The sequence below is a fragment of the Bison bison genome, unplaced genomic scaffold (genome assembly GCF_000754665.1).
Source record: "Bison bison bison isolate TAMUID 2011002044 unplaced genomic scaffold, Bison_UMD1.0 scf7180017864499, whole genome shotgun sequence".
Taxonomy (NCBI): Eukaryota; Metazoa; Chordata; class Mammalia; order Artiodactyla; family Bovidae; genus Bison; species Bison bison.
Window position 1 is genome coordinate 3938033 of NW_011495058.1, and position 24923 is coordinate 3962955.

Sequence of the window (24923 nt, forward strand, 5' to 3'; positions counted from 1 at the left end):
ATTGTCACTGCCCTGCCCTGAGGTGCAAGGTGGGAAAACATAAGCAGCTCGATGACAAGGCAGGCCACCCTGGAAGGGCCCTGGGAACACGCAGAGCCCTCTCTGCTGCCCCACATCAGGAGCGTCTACAAGCCCAGGCCCCTCAGGCCACCTGCCAGTCTAGGGGCTCAGGGTGCACCCCAGAGCCCCATGCAGGGGGGTCTCAGGGAGAAGAGTCCCAGGGCCTGCAGGACAGCTGCCTGGCCTCCCATCCCGACTCTGCCTCCTCCAGGGCCATTAGTTAAGCTCTGTCTCAATCCCACCCTGTCTATCAGGGTGATAACCACACCAACCTCCTCAGCAGGGTGTTCTGAGAAGGGGACAAACGCCTCAGGCCCTCGCTGACCCACAGGGGTCCCTATCTTGTATCACACCTCCCAGCACTTCCGATGACAGCTCTTCACAGCTTCACTCTTCTGTCTCCTGCGTCTTTTAAATCTGTCACCTGCTCTTGGAAAAGCACTCGGGTGTCGCCCAAGTCAAATCAAGCAAGGGAAATTGTCCTCCCCAGTGCTCGCCTCACGCCTTCCTTCACCGTCTCACAGCCCCAGAACCGACCACTCTCCCTGAGCCTCCCCATCGGGGTCCTGCTGAGGAGAGCCCTCCCCTCTCGGTCTCTCCATCACCTCAGCTGTCCTGCACAACTTGGAGTTAGAACAAAGAAACCAGGGCAGCCACCAGGAGGGAAGGACTGAAAAAGCAGAGGGACACTGACTAGCCCGGGACTTCAAGAGGAAATCAGGGGGCAGGTACAGAGGGTTAGGCCAGGTGCTACTGCAGCCCAGGGGCGCACACCCAGTGCAGCGTGGGGTGCCGAGACAGATGGCTGGGTTAGCACTGTCCCAGGATCCCTTCTCCACCACTAGGACCACAATCTAGCCCCTCATTCTCATCAGGGGACTTGAAAACCTGGAATGAAAGCTGTATTGTCCAGCCTCCTGTTCAACTAGATGTGGCCAAGGAGATAGGAGCTGAAGAATCAAGTGGAAATTTCTGGAATATTCCCTAAAGGCAGTTTGTTCTTCTTCCCTCCTTCTGTTGCTGGGGATACAGTCATGATGGCTGGATCTGTACCGACCATCTTAGTTCAGGAGGAAGAAAGCTACACACTACCAATGGCAGACCATTTAACTAGATGGAGACTGGGTTGTGAGGATTGCATGGGTCAGATCTGCATCACTGGCCATAAAGTGCCGGGCCTGCAATACATATGTAAGAGAAAGAGTTATCTCACTGCATAAGCCACTGTCATATGAAGTTCCTAATAGCAGGCTATATTTCTGACCAAGGGCTGAGCATTAACTCCATCCACAAGATTAGTGATAGTGCCTGAAGCCAACACACATTAATAATCAAGACTTGAAAGTACACAACCTCGCCCACAGGGAGCAAAGCAGCCAGCCATCTGAAAAGATCAAGCGCCCGTCCCTGATTAAAAACAAAAAGCAGCAAACAACTTAGCTGGCTGACATCATAAAGATTATACCTGAAATCCACATCCAATTCCAAACCCAGCCCTCAAGCCTCAGGCAGCAATAAACATTACATTAGAAGCAGACAGCTACATGATGAGTTCTAACTAGTGAAATAAGACACAAAGCCAGCAATCAAAGGGACAAATTTATAAATATGAATCATACAAAATATCCCAGCATTCTATGAAGGCTATATAAAAACCTCAATTTTATCTTGATTATCAAAATGTGACTTAATATATTAACCTTAATAAACATTAGATATTTAAACAACAATTATGAAGACTGTTTCTGAAAAGATGGAAAAGCACTTTTCCCTATTCCCCCACTAAGTACACAAAAAGTCCTGGACATTACATATAAAACAGTCATCTGAAGGCTCTGAAAGGCAGAGGGAAGGAGGCAGAAACCTCTGTGCAAGGGATGGCCTGCAGGTGAGGGCCTGGACTTTCTTTTTGCCTTACATACCCCAGACTGGGTGCTGGAAGGTGGGTGCCCCAGAAATGTCAACAGGCACAGCAGTAAGCTCCAACAAATTCGACCCTCTCTGACTAAAAGATCAGAACAGGGGTAGCCTCAGGAGATGGAAACTGCTATACAATAATTGTCCCACTCCAGGCAAACCACTCCAAAAAATCAGCAAAGCTCCATCCTCCCCAGGCTGGGGTGCCAGAGAAGCCATGCAGGGAACTCTGCCTGTGCTCGCCACCAGCTGGTAACACCCAGTGCACCCCACCAACCCTGCTCCACTGCATCAGCAGAGCCAAGGGCTTTCCTGCTCCTCCCTCCAAGTCAGAAGCCAGAACTCCCTCCTGCACAGCAGTAAGGAGGTACCCCCACCACCATAAGTCCCAACAGAGGCTCAGTATGGAACCTCGACTTGTACCTCAAGAAGGAAGTATTGAGGTGGTGGTCTCCACTTTCCCCTACCAAAATGAAGTCATAGAAATAAGTTCAAATAAGACACAGAGTCCCACACACAATACCCCAGTTGTCCAGGTTCCAATCAGAAATCACTCATCATACAAAGAACCAAAACAATCTCAACAAATGAACAAAGGTTATCAACAGACTCCAACACCAAATGACAATAATCAGAATAACTAACAAGATTTTAAAGCCGTTATCCTAAGAATGATTCAATGAACAACTACAAATATGCTTGCAAAAGTGAAAAAACAGAAACTCTCAGCAAAGAAATAAAAGATACAAAATAATAAAATAAACAAACAAAAAATAAAATAAAAAAAGAATCAAATGGAAATTTTAAAACTAAAAAAAAAAAAAAAACCTGAAATAAGAAGCTCAACAAATGGGAACATCAGAATGGAGGGGACCAAGGAAAGTTTAGTGAACCTTGAAGACAGAACAGTAGAAATTGACCAAACTGAAAAACAGAGAAAATAGACTGGAAAAATAACAGAAGAGTAGAAACAACCCAGACATTCATCAATAGACAAATGGATAAACAGTGCGGTCCATCCACACAGTAGAATACTGTTCAGCCATAACAAGGCATGAAGCACTGACCAACGCTACAACACAGATACACCTTGAGAACAGTATGCAAAGTGAAAGAAGCCAGACACAAAAGGCCACATACATATGATTCCATTTATAAGAAACTTCCTGAGCAGGCAAAACCATAGAGACAGAACACAGATTAACAGTGTCTAGAATAAGAAGTGACCACTAATGAGTACAGCTTTCTTTCTGGGGTGATTGAAAATTTTCAAAAAACAGATTATTATAATGGTTACACACCCAAAATATCAGAAAAGTCATTTAGCTGTTTTGAACTTTAAATTGAACTTAATAGTATGTAAACTGGAGAAGGCAATGGCAACCCACTCCAGTACTCTTGCCTGGAAAGTCCCATGGATGGAGGGTCCTGGTGGGCTGCAGTCCATGGGGTCACTAGGAGTCTGACACGACTGAGCGACTTCACTTTCACTTTTCACTGTCATGCATTGGAGAAGGAAATAGCAACCCACTCCAGTGTTCTTGCCTGGAGAATCCCAGGGACGGCGGAGCCTGGTGGGCTGCCGTCTATGGGGTCACACAGAGTCGGACACGACTGAAGCGACTTAGCAGCAGCAGCAGCAGTATGTAAACTATAGATCAATAGGTTTTTTTAATTAAAAATAAATAACATCTATGGTGGTTTCTAAAGGTGCTGTGAATGAGTCAGATCTGTTTAAAAATCCATCCTATATCACTTTAAAAGAAATTTGCTTTCTCTTGATAGATTTCTTCACACAATGGGAAATCAAAATTGTCAAAGTTTCATTTATCTTGTTAGAATGACAAACTGAGTACACATTGCAAACAATTGCATGCAGTTCTGGAATTATGACCTAACAATGGCATTTGAGGCATGTTAGGGACTTTGGAGTGGTGGCCGCTGCAGTCAGGGCAAGGACACTGATCTCAGGGGTCAGACCTTGCAAGCCCAGGCTTCTTGGCCGGGCTGTGGGGAGCAGTAGGGAGGAGGCCCCAAGGAGCTAAGGGGTGACCTTCAGAGGCCTCTCACTCCCTTCCCTATGCTCCCCAGCTCTGACAGGCTCAGACCTCAGGGTTAGACCCCAGTGGGGAGCTGTGATCACATGAGGCCCCCAAGTGGTCTCTGTCTGCTCCCTACCCCCACTCAGTGAAGCAGGTTGTCCAACTCTGCCCCAGCTCTCTCCAAGCTGAAGGATGACAAAGCTGCAGCTTACCAATCTGCCTGCCCTGACTGGAATACCCCACTGGGTGCCCCACCCCACCCCCCATTTACTGAGTGAAAGCCACCTACTGCTCCCCATCTCCCAGCCTCTACCTGGCAAACTCCTACATAACCTTCAAAGCCCCAATCAAATATTTCTATATTTCTTCCAAGGCACACCCCTCCCCCATGTAGCATGCTTCTCAGACCCCCCCCCATCCTCCAGTTGGGCCTCCCCACAGGAGCCAACTGCTGCTGTCTCCCATGCAGTCCCACATTTGGCTGAGACCAGGTTCCCTCCATCCCAGGGTCCCTGGAGCCATAGGCCAAGCATTCAGATGTGCTGGGTCAAGGATGACCACCCCCCACAGAAATTCCAGCTGGGCCTCTCCCAACCCACTTGGCACCAAGAAGCAAAGGGCCTCAGGGCAGATACCAGTCATGAATGCAGGACTAGGGGGGCAGAAGCTGCTCCCCTGTGCATCTGTCTGACCTGCATTTCTGAGATTCTGCAATTCTGGCTCCGTCCTCCAAAATCATGAGCAAGGTTACCCTGCACTCTCACAAGGAGTTTCTGTCCTATGGATGATCAGCTTGGAACAACGTTTTCCTCAGAAGTTTCTATGACTCAGCTGTAGAACCACTGGGGTCTGATGATGACTTTGGGGCAAGCTTTTCAGTACTGAGTCAATCGTTTTAATGATCATAGGATGTTTCAGGCTTTCTTTTTCTTCTAGAATCAATTTTAGTAACTAACACCTTTCTGAGAATTTGTCCATTTTGTCTAAGTTTTCAAATATTCTGGCAAAAAAAAAAATTTAAAAACCTCTAAGTATTTCCCTCTTATCTATCTTTAACCCAGCTTTATCTCTGTGGCTTGTGTATTCCCGTCCCTAATCATCTTGTGTCTGCTCTTTCTTCTTGGTCAGTCTCTCTAAGGCTTTTCTGTTTCAAAGAACCAACTTTTGTCTGAAACTGAAAGAGACCTATTAAAAAGGCCCTTTCACAGCCCTTTGGAATATTTTAACCCAAAACCTCTGTGTGAGCCTTTTCAATGGCTGAGGAGACATGGGCTATAAAAGGAGAAAGTGGGCCACGGCTGGTTTGGGGGGATTCTGGGCTGTGGCCTCTGCTGTTCTCACTTAGTCACTAGCTACTTTGTGACTCGCCTTATTATCCTTCCCACATCATTTAAATTCTTCAAGCCAGCCCCAGTTCTCAGATTTATAAAACAGAACAAGGTTCTTACATGCTCAGCTACGGACACAGAGGCCTAAAATTAAAGATCTAAGAACCTAGAGGAAAGAACCCTTTCAGATCAAGCTCATTCATCTGTTCTGCCAAGACTAGGACAGGACAGAGTTGGGCAGCTCTGTGCAGGGGCCACTGTCTGTTCTGATTCCGGGGGCGGGGGGTCACTTAAGCATATACAAGTCTCTCTTATAGGAGTCAGCCTCGGGGACACTGACAACTCAGGTAGCTACTTCAAAGCACAGCAGAGAACCTTCCAGAACGAGAGTGTGCCCAGTGAAGCAGATGGGCCCGTGCCCATCCTCTCCAGCCCCTCTGCTCCTGCGGGCTGCATTGAGGGGAACCGACCACTTCAAACATTCCCACTGGTGAAAACGTCAGAGGAGGCCTTGCTCTGGGAGACTCATCTGGGAGACGAGTCTGGGAGACCATGCCTGCCCACATGTGCAGGGAGGAGGGCAGGAGATAAACACAAACTCAGATTTTGTAGACAAAGCAGATGGATTTCCTTTCAAAACAGCAACCGCAGGGCTAATTAGTTCTAAACAGTGTAGGAGGTGAGGGGATGTTCCTGATTACTGGAGCAATTATCACCTTCTTCTCAGGGTTGTCTTAAAAATCAGTGATTACAGGCATGGAATGCCCACGGGTCCTTCCGGGTTGAGAGCAGGTGAGTGGTGAGAGCTCACGGTGGCATCCTTCCCTACGACAGTCAGAGGCTCTCCCCAAGGGCTGTGATGAAGTGCACCCTGAAACCTGCACAACTAAATCACTTTGCTGAAACTATTTATAACACAGTATTGTAAACCAGTATGTGCACTTAGTCGCTAAGTCGTGTCCAACTCTTTGCGACCCTATGGACTGTAGCCTGCCAGGTTCCTGTGTCCACAGAATTCTCCAGGCAAGAATACTGCAGTGGGTTGCCATTTCCTTCTCCAGTGGATCTTCCTAGACCAGGGATCAAACCCATGTCTCTTGAATTAGCTGGCGATTCTTCATCACTGAGCCAACCAGGGAAGCCCCTATAAACCAACTACACTTCAATAAAAAGTAACCAATCAACATAGGCAAGAACAATGTTGGTGGCAGATTTATGCAGAGTGGGCACATCCCAGGGAGAAGACATCTCCTGGGGCTCAGGAGAAACATCTGCTTCAAGCCACGAAGCACAACCTTCTCCTGCCTACCTCTCAAAGCCTCCAACCGCGATAGCTCCAGGAGGATACTCACCCTGGAAGAAAGGAAAGAACAACCCACCAACATCTAGAGTATCTGCCCCTGACCTGCCTCCAAGTCCTGCCTCCACACTGACCCCCCCAAACCTGCATCTGACCCACTGTCTGACCTGCTCGAACACATCAGAGGCCCCACGTCACATGCACATGGTCACATGTACATGCACGTCCTTCCACAAAGTGCAAAGCCCAGCCTCCCTCTCCAGCTCAGCCTCTGCGCTCAAGCTCCTCCCCAACTCAGCCTCGTTCAAGGACCCCACTCCCACCCCTCCAGCCCCAGCGCAGAGTCACCCCACCTCCTGCAGAGGCTGATAGGGGCATACCTGCCGTCACACGGGGGTCACTCTGGAGCCAGATACCCCAGTAACCCCTCCAGAACTGGGGTGCACCCCCAGCATCGCCTTCACAAAACTAGGCTGCACCCACCAACGTCCCCCCACATCACCCTGGGTGCCGCCTGATGGGGTCAGGGCCTGAAGAAGACTCTAGAAGCAGCTATGGAACTGGAATGCTCTGCGACTCGAGCTGAGACATGAAAACACAGACAGATGACAAGCCCGTATGGTTGGGGCACCCCTCACCTGCAACTCAGAGGGCTGCGGTTTTCACACTGACACAGAGGCATGAGTTGAGCAGAGGTGGCTGGCCACATGCAGGCTCCCCTGGCCCAGCCAGGCGGTCCCCAGGCAGGCTTTGATGTATCGAGTGCCTACGGGTGCTTGAGAGCCCCGAAGGGGTGCCTGAGCCCCATGTGAGCTCGAGGGTTTCCCTTCTGCCACCCAAAGAGACAAGGCTCCCTGAGCTAAAAACAGTCAGGCAAACCAGAGGCAGGGAGTAACCTGAGTGCTGGGTACAAGGCTGCCCAGGGAGACAGCTGTCCTGTGATACCACCTGCCGGTGCAATCAGAAACAGAACAAGTCAGGATGCTGCCTCGCCTCCTCGCAGGACCAGCCAGGGGAACTCATGGGGATGACCCGTCCTCACTCACTTCCACATTCCGTGTGCTCAGCTCTGCAGCAATAGATGAAACCACCAAGGAAGATGACTGATACATTGGAAAACATGAAAGATTGAGTTTTTACACAAAGAAAAGCAGAGCTAGAGGAACAGGCTTGGGCAACACGGGGATCCCTTCAGATGAAGCACCAGCCTTTCTCTAGTGAGAGGCTCGTTCAAACCCACAGGAAAGTCAGAGCATGAGCAGGCAAAGGATTAGAACACACACTCCACACAGAAATACAAATGGTAAGCACACGTGGAGAAGCGGCCACGGCTAGTAACCAGCATCTGAATAAATGGGAGGAACCACGTTCTAACAGGAAGCAGGGAAAAGGGGAGGGAGGGAAAAAGTGTGTCACGAGCAACAGTGGGAATACACACCAGAACCCCGAACGCTGGGCCCACCCCACCCACGGGACTGGGTAGGCCTGAGAATCTCTATTTCTGACAGGCTCCCTGTGAAGCTGGCTCTGTTGGCCCCAGGACCCCACTCAACCACTGCTCCCCAGAGCCCAGTGTAACTAATTATTACTTATAAAGATAAAATGAAGCACAACATGTTTTGGAAAATGCCCAGGACCCAGAGAGAGAAAGAACATCCCATTTGCACTCCTGAGGATATAACCAAAGATATTTCAAGTCTATATGAATAAAGATGCTTATGAAAAAGAAACATTTTTAAGTATCCAAATGTCAGATGCCAGACACGCACACAGGAAGCAGCAGCTGTTTTCCATTACCTTTAGAGCACCGGCTGGATACACCTATGGGAAATAAGTCAAAATGCAGAAATAAAATTGTGTATACACCAAAATGACAATGACATGGGGAGAGAATGTGCATAAGGACAAAGACTTGAAAATACGGAGCGTTTAGCTGGGTTGACAGGACTGGGTGACATTTACCATTTTGTAGATTTCCTGCTTAAGAACATCAGGCCTGCTATTAGAACTCAGACGTGTCTCTGAGCCTCCACCAATCTGGGTTTCCTCAGCTGTAGGACTGAGAAAATAAACCCTTGCTCTCAGAGCTGCAGAGAAGTCACATATGAACAGCAGCAGAGGCTGGGCTCGCAACTGCTCCATGAGAGCAAGAGAGGTTGCTCAGCCACTGTGTTCCCAGGGCAGGAATGTGGGCATGGGGGAGAGACACATCTGCAGAACCCACATGTGCGGCCAGCATCCTCACCATTGACAGGCAGGACCCACTCGAGAGACAGAGGGCGCATCAAGCATTTAAACACGTTTTAAGGGTGGAAGCTAGGTAATCTGTAGGAAAGGTGGCAAGAGTAAGAAAAGAAATGAAGACAAAATCAGAGAAAGTAAGTCCAGAAAAAACCATAATTCTAAAAAATACATGCACCCCAGCGTTCACTGCAACACTGTTTCCAACAGCCAAGACAAGGAAGCAACCTAAGTGTCCACAGACAGATGAATGGATAAAGAGGATGTGCTATACTTACACAGTGGAATATTACTCAGCAATAAAAAGAGAATGAAATAATACCATATGTAGCAACATGGACAGACCTAGAGATTATCATCCTAAGCAAAGTAAGTCAGACACAGAAAGGCAAATATCAAATGATACAGCTTATATGTGGAATCTTAAAAAAAATGATACAAATGAACTTAAAAACAGACTCACAGACACAGAAAACAAGCTTATGGTTACCAAAGGGGAAAGGTTGCTGCTACTGTTAAGTCACTTCAGTCGTGTCCGACTCTGTGTGACCCCATAGATGGCAGCCCACCAGGCTTCCCAGTCCCTGGGATTCCCCAGGTAAGAATACTGGAGTGGGTTGCCATTTCCTTCTCCAATGCACGAAAGTGAAAAGTGAAAGTGAAGTCACTCAGTCGTGTCCGACCCTCAGCGATTCCATGGACTGCAGCCTACCAGGCTCCCCCATCCATAGGATTTTCCAGGCAGGAGTACTGGAGTGGGGTGCCATTGGGGGGATGCATAAATTAGGAGTCTGGGATTAACATATACACACTACTGTATATAAAACAGATAACCAACAAGGACCTACTATACAGCACAGGGAACTCTATTCTGTAATAATCTCTAAGTGAAAAGAATTTTTTGAAAAAAAAATATATATAACTGAATCACTCTGCTATATACCTTAAACTAACAGAACATTATAAATCAATTGTACTGCAATAAAGCCAAATAACTTTTTAAAATTAGAAAATGTGGGAAAGGAAAACATTTGAAAGGAGATGGAGCAGAGGGAAAACAGAGGGGATGCAAAGGAAGATTCAGATTCATCCACACAAGAGTGGCCCCCACATCAATCTTTCCAGCACTTCAGCAGATGTATTTAAGGGGAGAGAACTCTGAAGACTCACTTTTGGGATCTCTTGGACGTGATGAAGGTAAGGACACAAAGTTCAAGGCCCTCTAAGCAACAAAGACTCCTCATTGGTGCTAATGATGCTGATCTGGAAAAATACACTCCTTATACTCAAGCATGCACAAGTATACACATGTGTGCACACATATACACACATCTACATGCGCACATACACACAAATGCACACACATCCACAACCATACACACATGGACACGTGAACACAGACATACAGGCATGCACACAAGATCCACATGAATGCAAATCCACATACGTGGATATACCCACACACTAACATGAGCACATATGCACCTATATACATTTGCACACAGGCCCCACATATCTAATACACATGTGTACAGAAATACAAATCCACACATGTGCACACAAAACACACACGTGCACACGTGCACATCACACGTGTGCACATTTCCTCACAGACAAGTAGCTCCCACACCCATACACCATTCACAGACAAAGCCACCCACGGATCTACACACGATCTAAATATACATAAGCCATCTACTTCTTTTACTGTAAATACTAGGCATCATTACAGTACCTATAAATGGAAATATGTACATTTTAAAATGTACAGTCAGTACTTCATGCCTTATATTTACCACAATAATAGCATCTCATTTATAAACCCATCCCATCCACCCCACCCCAGGAAAACAAGCCTCTGCACTTTCATAAAGCTTAGGAGTCTGGGGGCTCCTAGCTGAAGGCCTCATCTAGGGTGCTCAGAGCAGCCTGGTGGTCCCAGGACAGCAGCAGAGGAAACATCACTGCGGGAGTGAGCCCAGGACATGCAGCTGACAGTGGCTGGGGCGGGGGGAACCCAGCCCGGCTTCCTCCAAGCCTTCAGATCACAGGGTACAGTGCTCTGCGGCCTCAGCCAAGCTCAGCTGTGGGGCTGCCATGGTGACCCCCACTTCCTAACAACTCAGCCCTTCCAGAGGCACCAAGTCCAGCTCTCCTCTACCTCCACTTAAGGCATGCAAATGCCCCAGGGCATCTCCTCCATAGTCCTGTACCACATATCACCAGCAGGTAAACTGAGGCCACAGATGGCAGTTCTTCTGCCTTCACTCCCACAGTGCCCCCAACAACTGTCCACTCTTCCCCAACAGGCCGAGGGAGCTGGCCCACAGAGGCACAGGGGCCAGTGGGGGCCTGAGACCCCTATCCGACTCTCAGATGAGTCAGGCTGGCCCCACCCCCAGAGCCCTCGGTGTAGAAGGCTGTGAGGCTCCATCCCCCGACCCCAGGCCCCCCATGCCCCTCTGGGTGAGGCCCTGGGCACTGACCTGCTTCTCATTCTCGTCCTCCAGCCTCAGCCGGTCCTCAATGCAGTTCCGGGCCTGCAGGAAGGCCTTCCTCTGGGCGCGCTCAGCCAGGATCCTCACGAAGACGCCATACACGTTCACACCGAGGAAGAGCAGAGCGTTGGCACCCAGCTGGGGGGAGAGAACAATGCAGAGGACTGCACCAGGGGCCTGGCTCGGCAGAGGCTCCTCCACGCCCCCCAACCACCAGCCCATGAAATGACCATGCCAGCCAGACCCACGCTCCAAGCCAGCCTCATGTGGCCACAAGCCAGGCCTCATCCCGCACCCTCTGAGGGGTCATCTGTGCTATAAGCTTCATGTCATTGAATAGTGGGCAAGGATGCAAGGTGCGTCCCCCAAAATTCACGTGGAAGTCCTGACCCCCAATCCCCCAGAGAGGGGCTATACTTGAAGACAGGGTCTTTCAAGAGGTAATCAAGAGAAAGTGAAGCCATTGGGGCGGCCCTAATCCAACACGAGGGGCCTCCCTGGTGGCTCAGTGGTAAAGAATCCACCTTCAACGCAGGAGACACGCATTCGATTCCTGGGTCGGGAAGATCCCCTAGAGGAGGGAATGGCAGCCCATTCCAGTATTCTTGTCTGAGAATCCCATGGACGGAGGAGCCTGGCAGGCTACAGTCCATGGGGTCACAAAGAGTTGGACACAACTTAGTGACTAAACAATATCCAGAACAATCCCACATGACTGGTGTCCCTGTAAGAGGAGATGAGGACACAGACACACACAGAGGGACGGCTGCCCGAAGACACGGAGAAAACGGCCATCAGCAAGCCAAGGAGGGGCCTCGCGAAACACCAGTCTCCAGAACGCCGAGAAGTGGCGTCTGCTGTCTGAGCCGCCCAGTCTGGACACTTCAGTACAACAGCCCAAGGAAACACTACACCTAGAAGTGTTGAAGGTGCAGACAGAGTGGTTATTCCCATAAAGGCAGCATGGAAGGCTCTGGAGAAAAGCAGCGAAGGCGAGCGGATTAAAAACAAAGAAGAAAGAATGGCATTTGGGTACGAAGTGGACTTTTGCACGTATGAAGATGAAGAAAATGCAGCGTCCAGAGCCTCTGATGGCTCCAGTTCTCACTCCGCATCAACAGACGAGAAGCCAGAAAGGGACCTGGCCAGGAAGGACCCTTCCAGGGCAGCTTCTGTCCAGCCTGGGAGTTAAGGCAGGAAGTCTGAGGAGCGCAGTGTGTGACCACTTCCTGCTTTCACCTGCCTAATCGCAAGTCCAGGCCAGACTGCCCAGGACTGAGCCTGGGGGACTTCACAGGAACCCACGACAGATGATGGTCACACCGCACAGAGTGGCAGGGCTGGGGAAGGATCAAACCCCATGTCCCCTGCTCAGCCTCCTCAGCTGACCTGTACCTACCTCTCATGGCCACAGGGCCCAGGGCCAGACAGAGGCGCCTCCATGGACCAGCAGAACCCCAGCACACCCCCCTGGAGCCCCCAGGCCACTGAGAGAGAAAGGGCACCCACCCACCTCCCTGTGAGGCTGCAGTGTTCATAAAACCGCTGCACCCACCCACCCCCGTCACAGTCACTGTAAAAATGGATGATTTTGTTTGATTAAACTCCAGCATTTCCTGCAGGTTCTGAGTGTCACCGCTCCTCATGGATTAACCCGAAATACTCCCCACCCAAGACTGATATCACACACGACTACACAGGACAAATAAACACAGTGGCAGATGGGACAGCAGTCCACAATTAGAGGACACCTGCCAGAGTCCAGGCAGTGACGGGCAAGGTGGCCCGAACAGGGAGAGTTGAGGGACAAGGACAGGGAGCCCAGGAAGGTCGCAGTGGGCAGTAACATCCATCTAGAGACATGGAAACTGTTCACAGGAGGACACAGGGAGACAGGCCAAGCAACTGGAATCCACAGGACCCCAGCACCCAATGGTCATCTCCCTAAACCCCCAGCAGGGGAGTGAGCCCCCAGCAAACCCAACAGGGACAACTCGCCCACTTACAGTTGGCAGAGGATGGACACACGCTTACACCTAACACGGACTGCGTACAAAATACTCTCCTGCAAATCACCTCCTGGATCCTACCTCTGCCCCCGAGAGAGAGGGACAGCCATCCTGAGAGGGGTCTAGGAGAACAGCCGAAAGTCCAATAAAAATGGTGCCTGCCGTTACCTGGAAGGTCGCATTGTGACCTGACCATCTCCATGTGACCCTGATTATCTCCCTGTGACCTTGATTATCTCCACACGATCTCATCATCTCCACATGACCCTGAGTATCTCCATGTGACCTGACCATCTCCAAGTCAGGTCCTGACATCTCCATGACCTCATCATCTCCCTGTGACCCTGCATGTGACCCTTCACCCTCACTGTGACCCTGAACACCTCCAAATCTGAGCGCCCCCCTAGCTGGAGCATCCATGCTTTCTCCAGGTGCAGGACTGGAACACACATGCTTCTCCAAGGCCAGTCCAGTCGGTCTCAGTGCAGGTCCTGGCGGCCAGCACTGTGCTCCCAGGGCAGCTGCACTGGGCCCCCGAACCAGACAGTGTCTTCTGTATCTAAAGGACCACCTGCTGTATTCTGGGACCAGTTCATGCCAGTCTGTTGATGAAGGCGCTTTTCTGGTGGCACCAGGAAGACCAGCGTATATGAAACAACACACTGCACATTGGTGGAATCAATACTTGGTCTTCCCAGATGGTGCTAGTGGTAAAGAATCTGCCTCCCAGTGCAGGAGACATAAGAGACATAGGTTCGATCCCTGGGTCAGGAAGATCCCCTGAAGGGGACAGCCTTCAGGGTTGTGCATGGCACAAGTGCATGGAAACCCACTCCAGTACTCTTGCCGGAGAATCCAATGGACAGAGAAGCCTGGTGGGCTACAGTCCATAGGGTCGCAAAGAGTTGGACACCACTGAAGTGACTTAGCAGGCAGGCAGGCAGAATCAATATTTAAAAGCATACTAAGTGTGTTTAAAACACCCACAGGTACAGGGCTGGACAGGTTTCTAAAAATTTAAACAACGGTGAGTCTTTGCACAAAACACTCATCTCCCAGTAGAACCTTAATCATTCATGGCTTCTGCATGCCGTCCTAGCCTCAATTTAAGGTTCTGAACATGGAGACAAGATAACACACAGGATGCCTCTTCTGAGATGCTGTCCAGCCCGGCACCCCTGCGGTGAAGCCCTCAGCTGTCACCGTCAGGACAAGGACAAAGAGTCCAACTGAGGCGCCAGGCACCCAAGGTCAGCTGAGCACAGGGTGCACGAAGCCACAGGTCACACTTGAGCCTGCAAGCCAGGGCTTTTCAGGTGGCCTGTGGCAGAAACAGGGGAAAGTGGAGGTCCCCAGTGAGGTCTGGGCGGAGAGGCGCGGGCCAACGGGCAGAAGGGCTGGCAGAGGCTGGGCAATCTGGTCAAGGGAAAAATCAGTAGCAGGGTGGGGGTGAGCTGGGTCCCCTTGTCACCCCCTCTACACCCACCTTCCTCACACCTTCCCTTTACTCTGTGGCCACAGTGATCCCCAGGGATACCAAGGCCCAGCTGGATGCATAGCTGGCTGCCTTGTCAACACCATCTGAGCCATTAACACAAAGAAGAGCCCGATGGCCTGCCCCACAGCTGGAGTCTAGCAGGCAGAGTGGAACAGAGATAGGGGGTCTTCCCTGCCTGATGCTCTGAATTCACATTCACAAACCTGCCAATCTTGCCCCAGGAAATCAAAGGAGGAGGCCGTCCACATGATGCTAAAGCCCCCAGCACACCTGCCTCCCTGCCTCCACTCAATTCCCACACACTCCACGATCAGGAACCAAGGTGACAGGCACAGCAGTGACAAGAGGCCCAGGTCCTGCCCCACAGGGCACAGAGAAGATTCAAGACTGGCTACCTAATCAGTGACCAGGGAGGAGGGTGACAAGGCAGAGAGAAGCCCAGACGTCACCTGCTGGCAGGTGTGGCCTGAAGAGGGCGCTGGTTCACACTGGCTGCAGTAGAAGCGGTGACGGGGGAGCCAGGCTGAGGCTTCTGAGCTTGGGGAAGGGTCCGTGCTGGGGTGGAGGCTGAGTACCACACAGCCCAGAACACGCCTCCCGGGACTGACAGGTCCTTGCCACCCCCACCAGCATCCTCAATCTACAGACACAGGGGTCCTGAGGAAGGGCAGGGCCCCCAGCTGCAGAGGGCAGGGCACACCCAGCAGCCCCACCTCCCGGGCTCCCTGTAATTGCCCTCACTCCTGGCCTCAGGGCACCTCCCCCACATACCTGGCCTCGGCATCCAGACCCCCCAGGACCCCCTGCAGCCTACGCCCCCCTGGATGCCTGGGCCCTGCCAGGAACCCCATCTGCACCTTTCTCACCCCTGGAAGGCTTGCCCTTAGAGCTCTCTTCTTCTCCAGCTGAAACTCCACGGCCCAGCAGGACACTCCTGCCACTCCCACTCTGGAAACGCCGGGCTGGTAAAATACAGCTCCACACACACCGCTGGAGGAAACGCCAGGGCCTGCCCACCCGGGCGTCTCCTAGGAGTGAGTGCACCACCCCACACCCGTAGCCCGGAGAGCTTCTCCATCCCAATCCTCACCTGTCCCTCCACCCCTCTCTCTGCCTGGCCCAGCCACTCCCACTGCCCATGCCCCAGGGTTCCCTGAACCCTCCAGCTGGGACCTACTGCTCTCTTTCTCCTGAAAATGAGACTCCTCTTCTTCTCCTGGGCCTGCCCAGTTTTCTCCTCTTTCAGCAAAACTCTTGGAAAGGCCCCGTGGAGTTCCAACCTCCGTCCCCTCTGCAGCTATGCTGGGTGGTCTGTGACCAGGTCAGGACCACCTTCATATCCTGAACCCAGGCTCAGGTCCCAGTGTCCAGCCCACCCTGCTCAGGCCATGAGCTCCCCTCCATGGGCACCCTCCCCAGCATCCTCTGGTCCAAGCCTCGCATCTGGACCCCTCTCTACCCCAAACTCCACCCTTTGTGGTATCTCAGCCACACTCCACTTGGGAGCCCATCCCTGTGCCAAAGACCCCCAAACCAATACCTTCAGCTTGGCCTAGCCAGTCGTCCCCCTCCCCTGTCCATGCATGTCTCCTGTTGGGTGTCTGTTCAAGCCTGCTTGGGACAGGCCCTGGTGGGACCCCTGGTGGCACCCAGCACTCACCCCAGCAGCCTCTGCCACCTCAGTTGATCCAGGCCCCTGGAAACCTCTCAGGCCACGGCCCTTTTCCACCACCAGCAAATCCTACCGGCTCTGTCTCCAACACAGGGCCCCCTAACTGCCCTCCCTGCCATCCGCTGCTTGGTTGCCAAGCTGCCTCCTAACCCAAGCCTGTGCCCCTCCTGGCCCTTGAGGCTCCTGGACGGTCCTCTGCTCTAAATCCCTAGTCCTGAGTCTCCCTGGGCCCAAAACTCTCTGTGGCTCATGCCCTACAGCCTGTCCTCTTCGTGTACCCCTGGCCTGGCCCACTTTGCTTGGGGCCTCTGTCCTGCATTCCTGGGAAGGAACCCCCTTCCTACACAGTGCCTGATGCACTCCTGACCTGCAGGGGCTCCACTCAAATGTCACCTTATCAAAACCACTTACCTGACCCCTGGCGAAAAGTGCACACACTTCCACCTCAGCTTCTGGATTCTCCTGCTGGCTGTTTCTATTTCTCTCCTTCTGTTGCTTTTAGAAGTTACTATCTTCCAATACTATTAACTCATCTGTCACCTCCCCTACCTGCTGCTGCCTCTTAAGGGGCCTCAGTCTGTCAGGTCGGCAATAGATCCGGGAACCTCTCATAATATAGCAGGTGCTCTGGTGTTTGTTGAATGAGTAACTGAGGGCATGTGGGTGGGGAGGTGGCCTGGCCCTGGCACAGCCCTGGAAAGGGGCGGAGGGAGGTGCAGGGAGACGCCTGCACTGCCAGGGGCACTGCCCAACCTCTCTCCAGGTTGTCTCAGACAAGACCTGATAAGACTGCAGCTCAACTCTCGCGTCTGTCATCAGCCGGGCAGTGGGGAGGGGTCCCAGCATTTCCACGACCGACAGAGGTGCATAAGAGGCAAGGCATCAGCGTGTCCTAGTGTCTGCAGTGACACGGCTTCTGGGGCATGCTGAGCTGGTGGGAGCCGGGCATGGCGGGGCGGGGCACAGTGCACAAACGTGTGCACACAGGGACTGGTCACACACCGACTCTAGCCCCACAGAGGCTCTCACCTCACCACTCATTTCGGACCCTTCAACACACTGGACTTCAGGAATGGATCCCACTGCACAGGGTGAGGGCCCAGGAACCACTTGTGATTCCTGCAGATAAAGACCTGCTTTACAATAAAGTAGCAGAGATATTCCCAAATCCTTAGGCTACACCAGTGACTCCCCAAATGTGCTCACTGAGCTTTTCGTCCATAGAGCAGGGTGAGTGTGTTTGGAAAAGCAGCCATCTTGCAAAACAAGTTCAAAGAGCACACATTTCAGATCCCTTTGGCCACGGATGATTCAGAAGGCAACACACTCCAACAACATGACAGCGTTTCTCACATAAGGAAACTAGGCAAAGGCACCAAGAAAAACACACTCTTTCAGAGAAGGCCAGCACTCAGCACAGCACTCCAGCACGAGGCTCTCAGTGAGCACCCTCCGCCCTGACCACCAGTGCTCACAACCCAGTTCTCCCAGCAGCAGTGGACAGAGAGTCCCAGAGCAGACACCTCGCCCAGATGCTCAGATGCGGCATGGAGCTGCCAGTGCAGATGCGGGAGGCACCCAGGCTGCAGTCTCGCAGGAGCTCATGGGGCAGCTGCCGAGAAGGGCGGTGGGGGGACACTGCATGGGATGACAGGTCACGCAGGAGGGCGGACCACGGGGCCAGGGTCCCAGGCCCGGCCCGGGTTGGAGCAGCCAGGCCCTTCTGCAGCTGGCCATTCTCCTTGTCCAGAGTGTGGCATCTGACGTCCAGCCTGGGCACATGGTGCCTTGGGCCCCAGACGAGCTGCTTCGTGAGCTATAAGGCCCATTCACCCACTGAAGGAAGCTGTGCTCCCAAAGGTCAGGGTCTACTTCAGCACAGGGAAAACTGAGCTCTGGTAGCTCTGTACTTCAGAGTCAAAACACAAATCTGCCCTCAGATTGGGAATGTGGCCCTGGGGAGGACTTCCCCTCTGAGAGTGGGGACGGCAAGAGGGACACCCAGCTTTCCAGAGCTCCTGAGGCATCATAGGTGGGAGTCCCATCCTCAGGGTCCCTAATTGGCATCCTATCCCCTTGCACCTAGGTTACTCATTGGGGCAGACGACCTGTTCCCCTACACTCTAGTCCCTCAATGGGCATCCTGGATCCCTCACCTGGGCACCCCTCACCTGGGCACCCCTCACCTGGGCACCCCTCAGGAGCATAGCAGGACACCCTGGTCTGGGCCTGCAGCAGCCCCACTGCCCACAGGATCACTATGGACCATGACTCCTGGCCTGCCCCCTCTTAGCTACACTGCCCATTTCAGCAAGTGCCCCTGACTCCAGACCTACACACACAATGGCCCTGCTCTCCATCCCTGTGTGCAGACTGTGGGCCCTCAGACCACACACCCCACACCAAGCCTGGCACAAGGCGGGTGCTTGATTCTGGAAGAACAGTGGGTGGCCTCAAACCCAGGGACCCAGACTCTGTAGGTCTGGGGTGGGACTTGGGCCTCTGGATGCTACCAATACGTGCACACACACACATGAACACATTCACATTCCTGTACAGGAGGACGCATGCACAGGTATACACACAAGCAACTACATGCCCACACAGATGCACTCACATTACACATGTGCACTCACTTGTGCCCACATTCATGCACACATGTACACACACGAGCCCCATCCCCAGAGCTGCGTCCATGCTCTGCACAGCCCCACCCAGAGACCCAGGAGTCGAGAAGCTCTCCCTCGGCTGGAGGCAACGTGAACACCGGCAGCTCAGGTACAAAGCAGATCCCGCCACCCTCCAATCCAGGAAGGCAGGGTCGGGAGCTGCAGGAGAAAAAGCAGGATCTAGGAAGGATGAGGACAGGAGGGACACAGACACAGCACTGAGGGGCAGCCTGCACTGGGGCAGTGAAGGCAGTGAGTGTCATTCTCACGCCACGCGCCACACACGGACGTGTGCACAAGGAAGCCCAGCCTGCCCTGCCGAGACTCACACAGAGCAGACAGAGGGGAGAGGGCCCCAGACAGTCAGGGATCCTAGTCCTTGTCACCCCATGGCTCTCAGGCCTACATGCATGGCCCCCCTCACCCAGCCTCCCCATCTGGGTGCAGTCTGGGGCCTGGTCTCATTCCAAGGGCTGGCCTCTGAGGTCGCGGGGCTGGAGGGCCCCAGACCCCATTTTCCTCAGGGAAAACACATCTACCCAGGAAATGGGAAAAATAATCAGTGCAGTGTGTGAGCGTGTGCCTGTATGTGAGTCTGCATGTGGGTGCATCCATTCCTGTGTGCGTGTGCAAGGGTATGCGTCTGTATGTGTGTGAGTGCTCGTGTATGAGTGCATGACAGGAGACGGCTTCCACTTCACTGAGTGCCAGCCCCACTCCTGGGGGCCACCTGTGCCTACACAACCACAGGCATGACCTCGGAGGGAAGGGAGGCACAGGGTAAGGGCCCTGCCCTCAGCTACAAAGCTTGGAGCGGAGCCCCTGCGGTGCAGGGAGTTCCCACCCCACCCACTCTGCAAGCCCACCCACCACCATCTGAGTCAGGAAATGGCCCAAGGACATTTCTGGGCTCCAAGTTTGCAACACAGAGCAGTTGGCCTATCAACCTGGCCCTCTGGACATCAGAGATGTGAGGGGAGAAGGGCAGCACCCCAGAACCACTGGGAGGGAGCCTGTGGAAAGGGCAGTGGGTGGGGACGTTTCCCCACAGGACCCGCTTAAGGAAGGCCTCAAAACATTCTGTGCAGCCCAAACCCCAGGGCCTCCCACACCTGCCCCTTCTTCCACACCCCCCTCGCCGGCCCCACGGTGACCAGCTCGTTCCCTCAGCCAGCTGCCTGCAGCCCCAGAATCCAGCAGCCTCTTGGCCTCATCTGTCCGGGACCTTGGAGTGTTCTGTCCCCAGGAGGCAGGCCTGAGCCCTCCCTCTGCCTTGTCCCCTTTATTCTTCTCCGAAGGTCACACACACTCCCCCCAGCACAGATTGCAGTTCCAGTAGTTGATCAGGGTCCCCAAAGACTAACTTCCTGGAGGGCAGGCGGTCCTGTCCCCTGGCTCAGCATCTGGCACCCAAGTGTGGACCCAGAACCATCTAGAGAAAGTGCCACAGCCTGAGAAGCTGCAGAGGCTTCACAGCTGTGTCTGCTCCAGCGGTCCCCAGCTCCCCCCCACCAGCCCCCGCTGAGTCTACCCAGGGGGCCAGACTCCAGCACATGGACAGTCTGGGGATCCAAGGCAGCAGAGGAAAGCCTGGTACCCCCAGGACTGCCCGGAGGGGGAGCAGGTGGGAACCCTCACTCTGATGCAGGATGGTCTCCCCACCCGGGCCCTACCTCCCTAGTTCCTGCTGCCCTGGTGTCGGCAACTCTAGGTGCTTCTTACTGTGGGAGCTGGCTGCCGAGCGAGAGGATGACACAGCTGTGGTGGAAACAGACCAGGTTTAGGGAGGGACCCGCCCATCAGACAAGAGGGCTGGGAGCCCAGGTTCCAAGGACTCAGGAGTTTCTGATGGGATGCCCACGGACATGAACCTGCAGGCCTAGAAGATGCGCTGGAAACTGCCCAGGCTGAGAGGTGCAGAGGATGGGAAGCCGGTGCTGTGCCCTGCCCAGCAACCGGAGGCCTGGGGGAGGAGCGGCCAGCCCAGGACAAACCTGTGCCGGGGAGCCGCCTCCTCCTCCCTGCTCGGCTCAGCCAAGGCAGGTGAACAAACAGGTGACCGAACCAGTCAGGGTGGGGGTTGGGGGGCAGGGAGGTACTGGTGGCAGTGGCCAGGAGGCTGGTTAGGGGAGCAGGAAGAGGGCCCCACCTGGGAAAAAGTCCAGCCCGAGGAGAAGGGGCGACGCTGGGTGAGGGGCCAGCTGTGGGGCAGGGCTGCACAGGCGGTCAGGAGAGGGTCCGGTGCAGGGAGTGCGGAGAGTCTGCAGAGGACCAGAGGGAAGAGGGATTTCCTGGTGGCTCAGTGGTAAAGAATCTGCCTGCCAGTGCAGGAGACATGAGCTCGATCCTTGGACTGGGAAGATCCCCCGGAGAAGAAAATGGCAACCCACTCCAGTATTCTTGCCTGGGAAATCCCTTGGACAGAGGAGCCTGATGGGCTACAGTCCATGGGGTCGCAAAGAGTCAGACACAACTTAGTAACTAAACAAAGAGAGGAAGAGGGCCAGCCAGTGGGGCAGGGCAGAATTGGGGTGGGGGGCGCCTGAGGACGGGCTAGGCTGAGGGAGGGACACAGGTCCTGACAGACGCCCCAGAGGCCTGCCTTGAAGGAGGAGTAGGAGACACAGGGGCAAGAGGCATGGGTTGCCAAAGCCCGTGTGGCAGCCAGCACCGCCAGCACGCGCGGAGGTTCTGAGATCGGTCACATGGCTCCACCTGCCAGCACTCTGAGCTCCTCAAGAGCTCAGACCACACTACAAGGTGGGGAGTGGAGGGGGTGGGCTGGGGATGGAAATCTGGCCAGCTCCCACTTCCCCAGGGCAGCCATGATTTCTGTTACCGTTCCGTGGTTCAGGCACTAAACATATTTCCTTTATATTGACAGGACGCCACACTGCACCGCAATTTGCACGCTGCAGTGGACCCTCACTGTCCCCCTTCTGAAAACTATAGCAGCCCTGCCCCACCTGGCTGAGAAGCAGGCCTCTGGGAGCTGTGAGCAGAGGGGCAGCACAAGGAGGAAGCTGGCAAGGCACCTGGGGGGTAGGACAGGCAGCATGAGCCAGCGAGCCTTCTCCAGAGACACCCATCCTCCCCCACCACCACTCCCCGGCAATGACCTTCGGCAGTGACCTTCACAAGCACTCCCCTGACTCTACTTCCCCGCCCTGTACCTGAGCACAGCCACCTCCAGTATGCAAGTCAGCAAGGGACAAGTCTGACGTTGCCAGCTTCCCTCCTTCCCCCACCCTTGAAAGCCCAGGACTCTGCAGCCTGCCCACTGCTGCTGGCTCTGAGCAGGCTTCTGGTGTTCTTGCATGGGATGCCTTCAGTTCTGACATGTCACCCAGTTAAATAAAAGTAACTGTGCTGAGGTACAACCACTGGGCCCTGAAAGCAAGGGACACAGAAGGGACTCCATTCGATCTATATTTATGGGGCCCAGCCTTGGTCCTGGGCCACAGGGGAGTAAGGCCATTTCCCTTAAACTCTTTCTGCCCCAGGGGAAAGCAGTAGCAGACACACCTTCCCGGGAAAGGGAGGAGCACCAGCCCCCCAAATTTCAGCTGTGCAGTCACATGTCTGGCTTTCTGCGTGTTCTCCTCTGCCTCCCAGCATCTGGGCTAGCCTGAGCCTTACAGAGCCCCAAAGCACACCAGGGCAGCCCAACACTGCTGCAGAAAACCCCTGGAATCCCTCTATGGAGGGCCAGAGGAGCCCACACTTTAACCCAGATCTCAGGCCCCAGCACAGGCTTTCTCCAGCAAGCATACGACATGCTGCGTATCTGCAGCAAAGACAGCACCCCAGCACAGACTGGCTCATCCATCCAGCCCTTCTGCCTCCTTTTGGCCTCTACCCTGTGTCCTGCAGGGCTTCTGCCTGTCCTGGGTTCCATCCTGCAGGAGTGGAACTGTCAGCAGGTGAGTGCACTGCAGGAGGGCAGGTAGGCGTAAGCATGACTAGCAACCAACACGCTTCAGAAATGTGGGTGCCATCTTCTCCACCAGTCTCAAGTACCAAGTTGCAGAGCTAAGGACAGATTTCACAGACTCCCAGAATTTTCTCATTGGAAGGGAGAATCCCTGGAGCACCATGCGGTCCGATCACCGCATGTTTCTCCGCATCCATCTCCATCTGTCCGTCAATATCACCACCACCTGTGCAGACTGGTGGACTTGAATAACAACATTCTAAAGAAGCCACAACAATTCAGAAGTGGCACAAGATTCTGAATATGTGTTTTTCCAATGTGGACTTTTTTCACTTTCACCACAGCCCTGAAGGTGAGCTGTGATGCCCTGTAAGACAGGATGGGAAACTGAGGCTCAGTGAGGGAAGGGTCTGCTTAGCCCATGGAGTCACAGCCATTAGCCAACTGAAACCCAGGTGTGTGCTCCCTAAGACTTCACCTAAGTCCAGGATGGGCTCCCCTCCTCCCTAGAATACTGGAGCCCATCTTATCCGGGGGGGAAGGGTGGAGTTCTGAATGCCTGGGGCACCTTTACAGACTCTCCCTGCCCTGCCCCCCTCCCTTAATCTTTTAATTCTCTAAAAGGAATGTCTACAGGCTACCTAGAACATTGGTGATTATAAAAGGAGACAATAGTACAGCCTTTCATTGAAGCAGTTGCCTGAACCCCTGGGGCCACCAGAACTCAGCCGGGGCCTGCCCAGGTAGCTTAGGGCCCCTCTCACCTGAAGCTGACCTGGCCACTGAGCCACCCTCCCTGTCCAGATAGAGAGGTGGTCCTTGCTGGGGGGAGCTGGCTGGGAGGAGGGGGGAGCAAACACAACACATAGTAGGGCTGTGGGGGGGAAAGATACAGGAGTGCCCCCTGAGAAGGTCAAATAAGCCCCACTCAAAGCCTAAGGATGCAAGGCGGGAGGCCAGCTGGAGAATGGAGCCCTCCCCTCTCCACTCCTTCCTTCCTCTCCCTGGGGGCAATCAGCCCCCTGGCCCTTTTCCCTTTTTTTCTGCCTTTATCTCTGCCTCCTCTCAGTCTCTGGCCTTCACCCCTATTTCTCCTCCTCTGTTCCCCCCATCCCACCAGCCCCTCTCAGCCCGCTCCCTCCCACATACTCCCTCCTCCTCCCCCTGCCCCTCCACAGCCCCTACCACACACTGGCCTCTCTGGGCCCTGAAACGTGTGTCACTCCTGGGTGTCCCATGGCCCCTCTGACCCTGTGCATTCCGGGCATCACCGTCTGGGGGCACCTCCTTTGGTCCTTGGGTGGAGGGGCCTTGGTGGGACCCTGGAACCAGCTATCTGACTCTCATCACTCCCCCCACCCCCAGTTGTTCTTCCCAAAGCCAGCTCTGTCCAGCTGCCCTTCCTCACCCCTGTCTCCTCACATCCCCCTTTTTCTCTTTAGATGGGCTCCCCCAACCCATCAGATTCCCACCACCCTCCAGCCAAAATAAAGCCAGAGGGAGAAACAAAACCCTCCCTCTGGGCCCTCCAAGACTAGGTGGGATGGGCTGGGCTGCACGGAAAAGCACCAGGCTGGAAGACACCTGCCCAAAACCCCTGGGGTCCTCGGGCTGGGGAGGAGCCCCTAGGAAGCAGTCAGCATGGGGTCCTCACCAGGATCTTGCCCCTGGGGAAAAACAGTGACAAAGTTCAGGCGCTGCGAGCCTGGATGCCGGCTGAGGCAGAGCAGGTCGAGAAGGACCAGAGAGAGCCCT

The 24923-nt window shown here is 53.7% G+C and overlaps 1 protein-coding gene across 1 annotated transcript in view; it reads right to left on the reverse strand.

Annotated features, from left to right (window-relative positions):
- The window catches only part of ADCY1 (adenylate cyclase 1 (brain)), a 144349-nt gene that overhangs the window by 74572 nt on the left and 44854 nt on the right, over positions 1–24923 (reverse strand). Inside the window, exons 4-10 of the mRNA XM_010829109.1 lie at positions 21384–21495; positions 20908–20992; positions 18094–18352; positions 17115–17258; positions 15343–15533; positions 14685–14811; positions 11375–11524 (exon numbers count right to left, since the gene is read on the reverse strand). Of these exons, the coding sequence (XP_010827411.1) occupies positions 11375–11524; positions 14685–14811; positions 15343–15533; positions 17115–17258; positions 18094–18352; positions 20908–20992; positions 21384–21495 (1068 nt within the window). The remainder of the gene's footprint in view (positions 1–11374; positions 11525–14684; positions 14812–15342; positions 15534–17114; positions 17259–18093; positions 18353–20907; positions 20993–21383; positions 21496–24923) is intronic.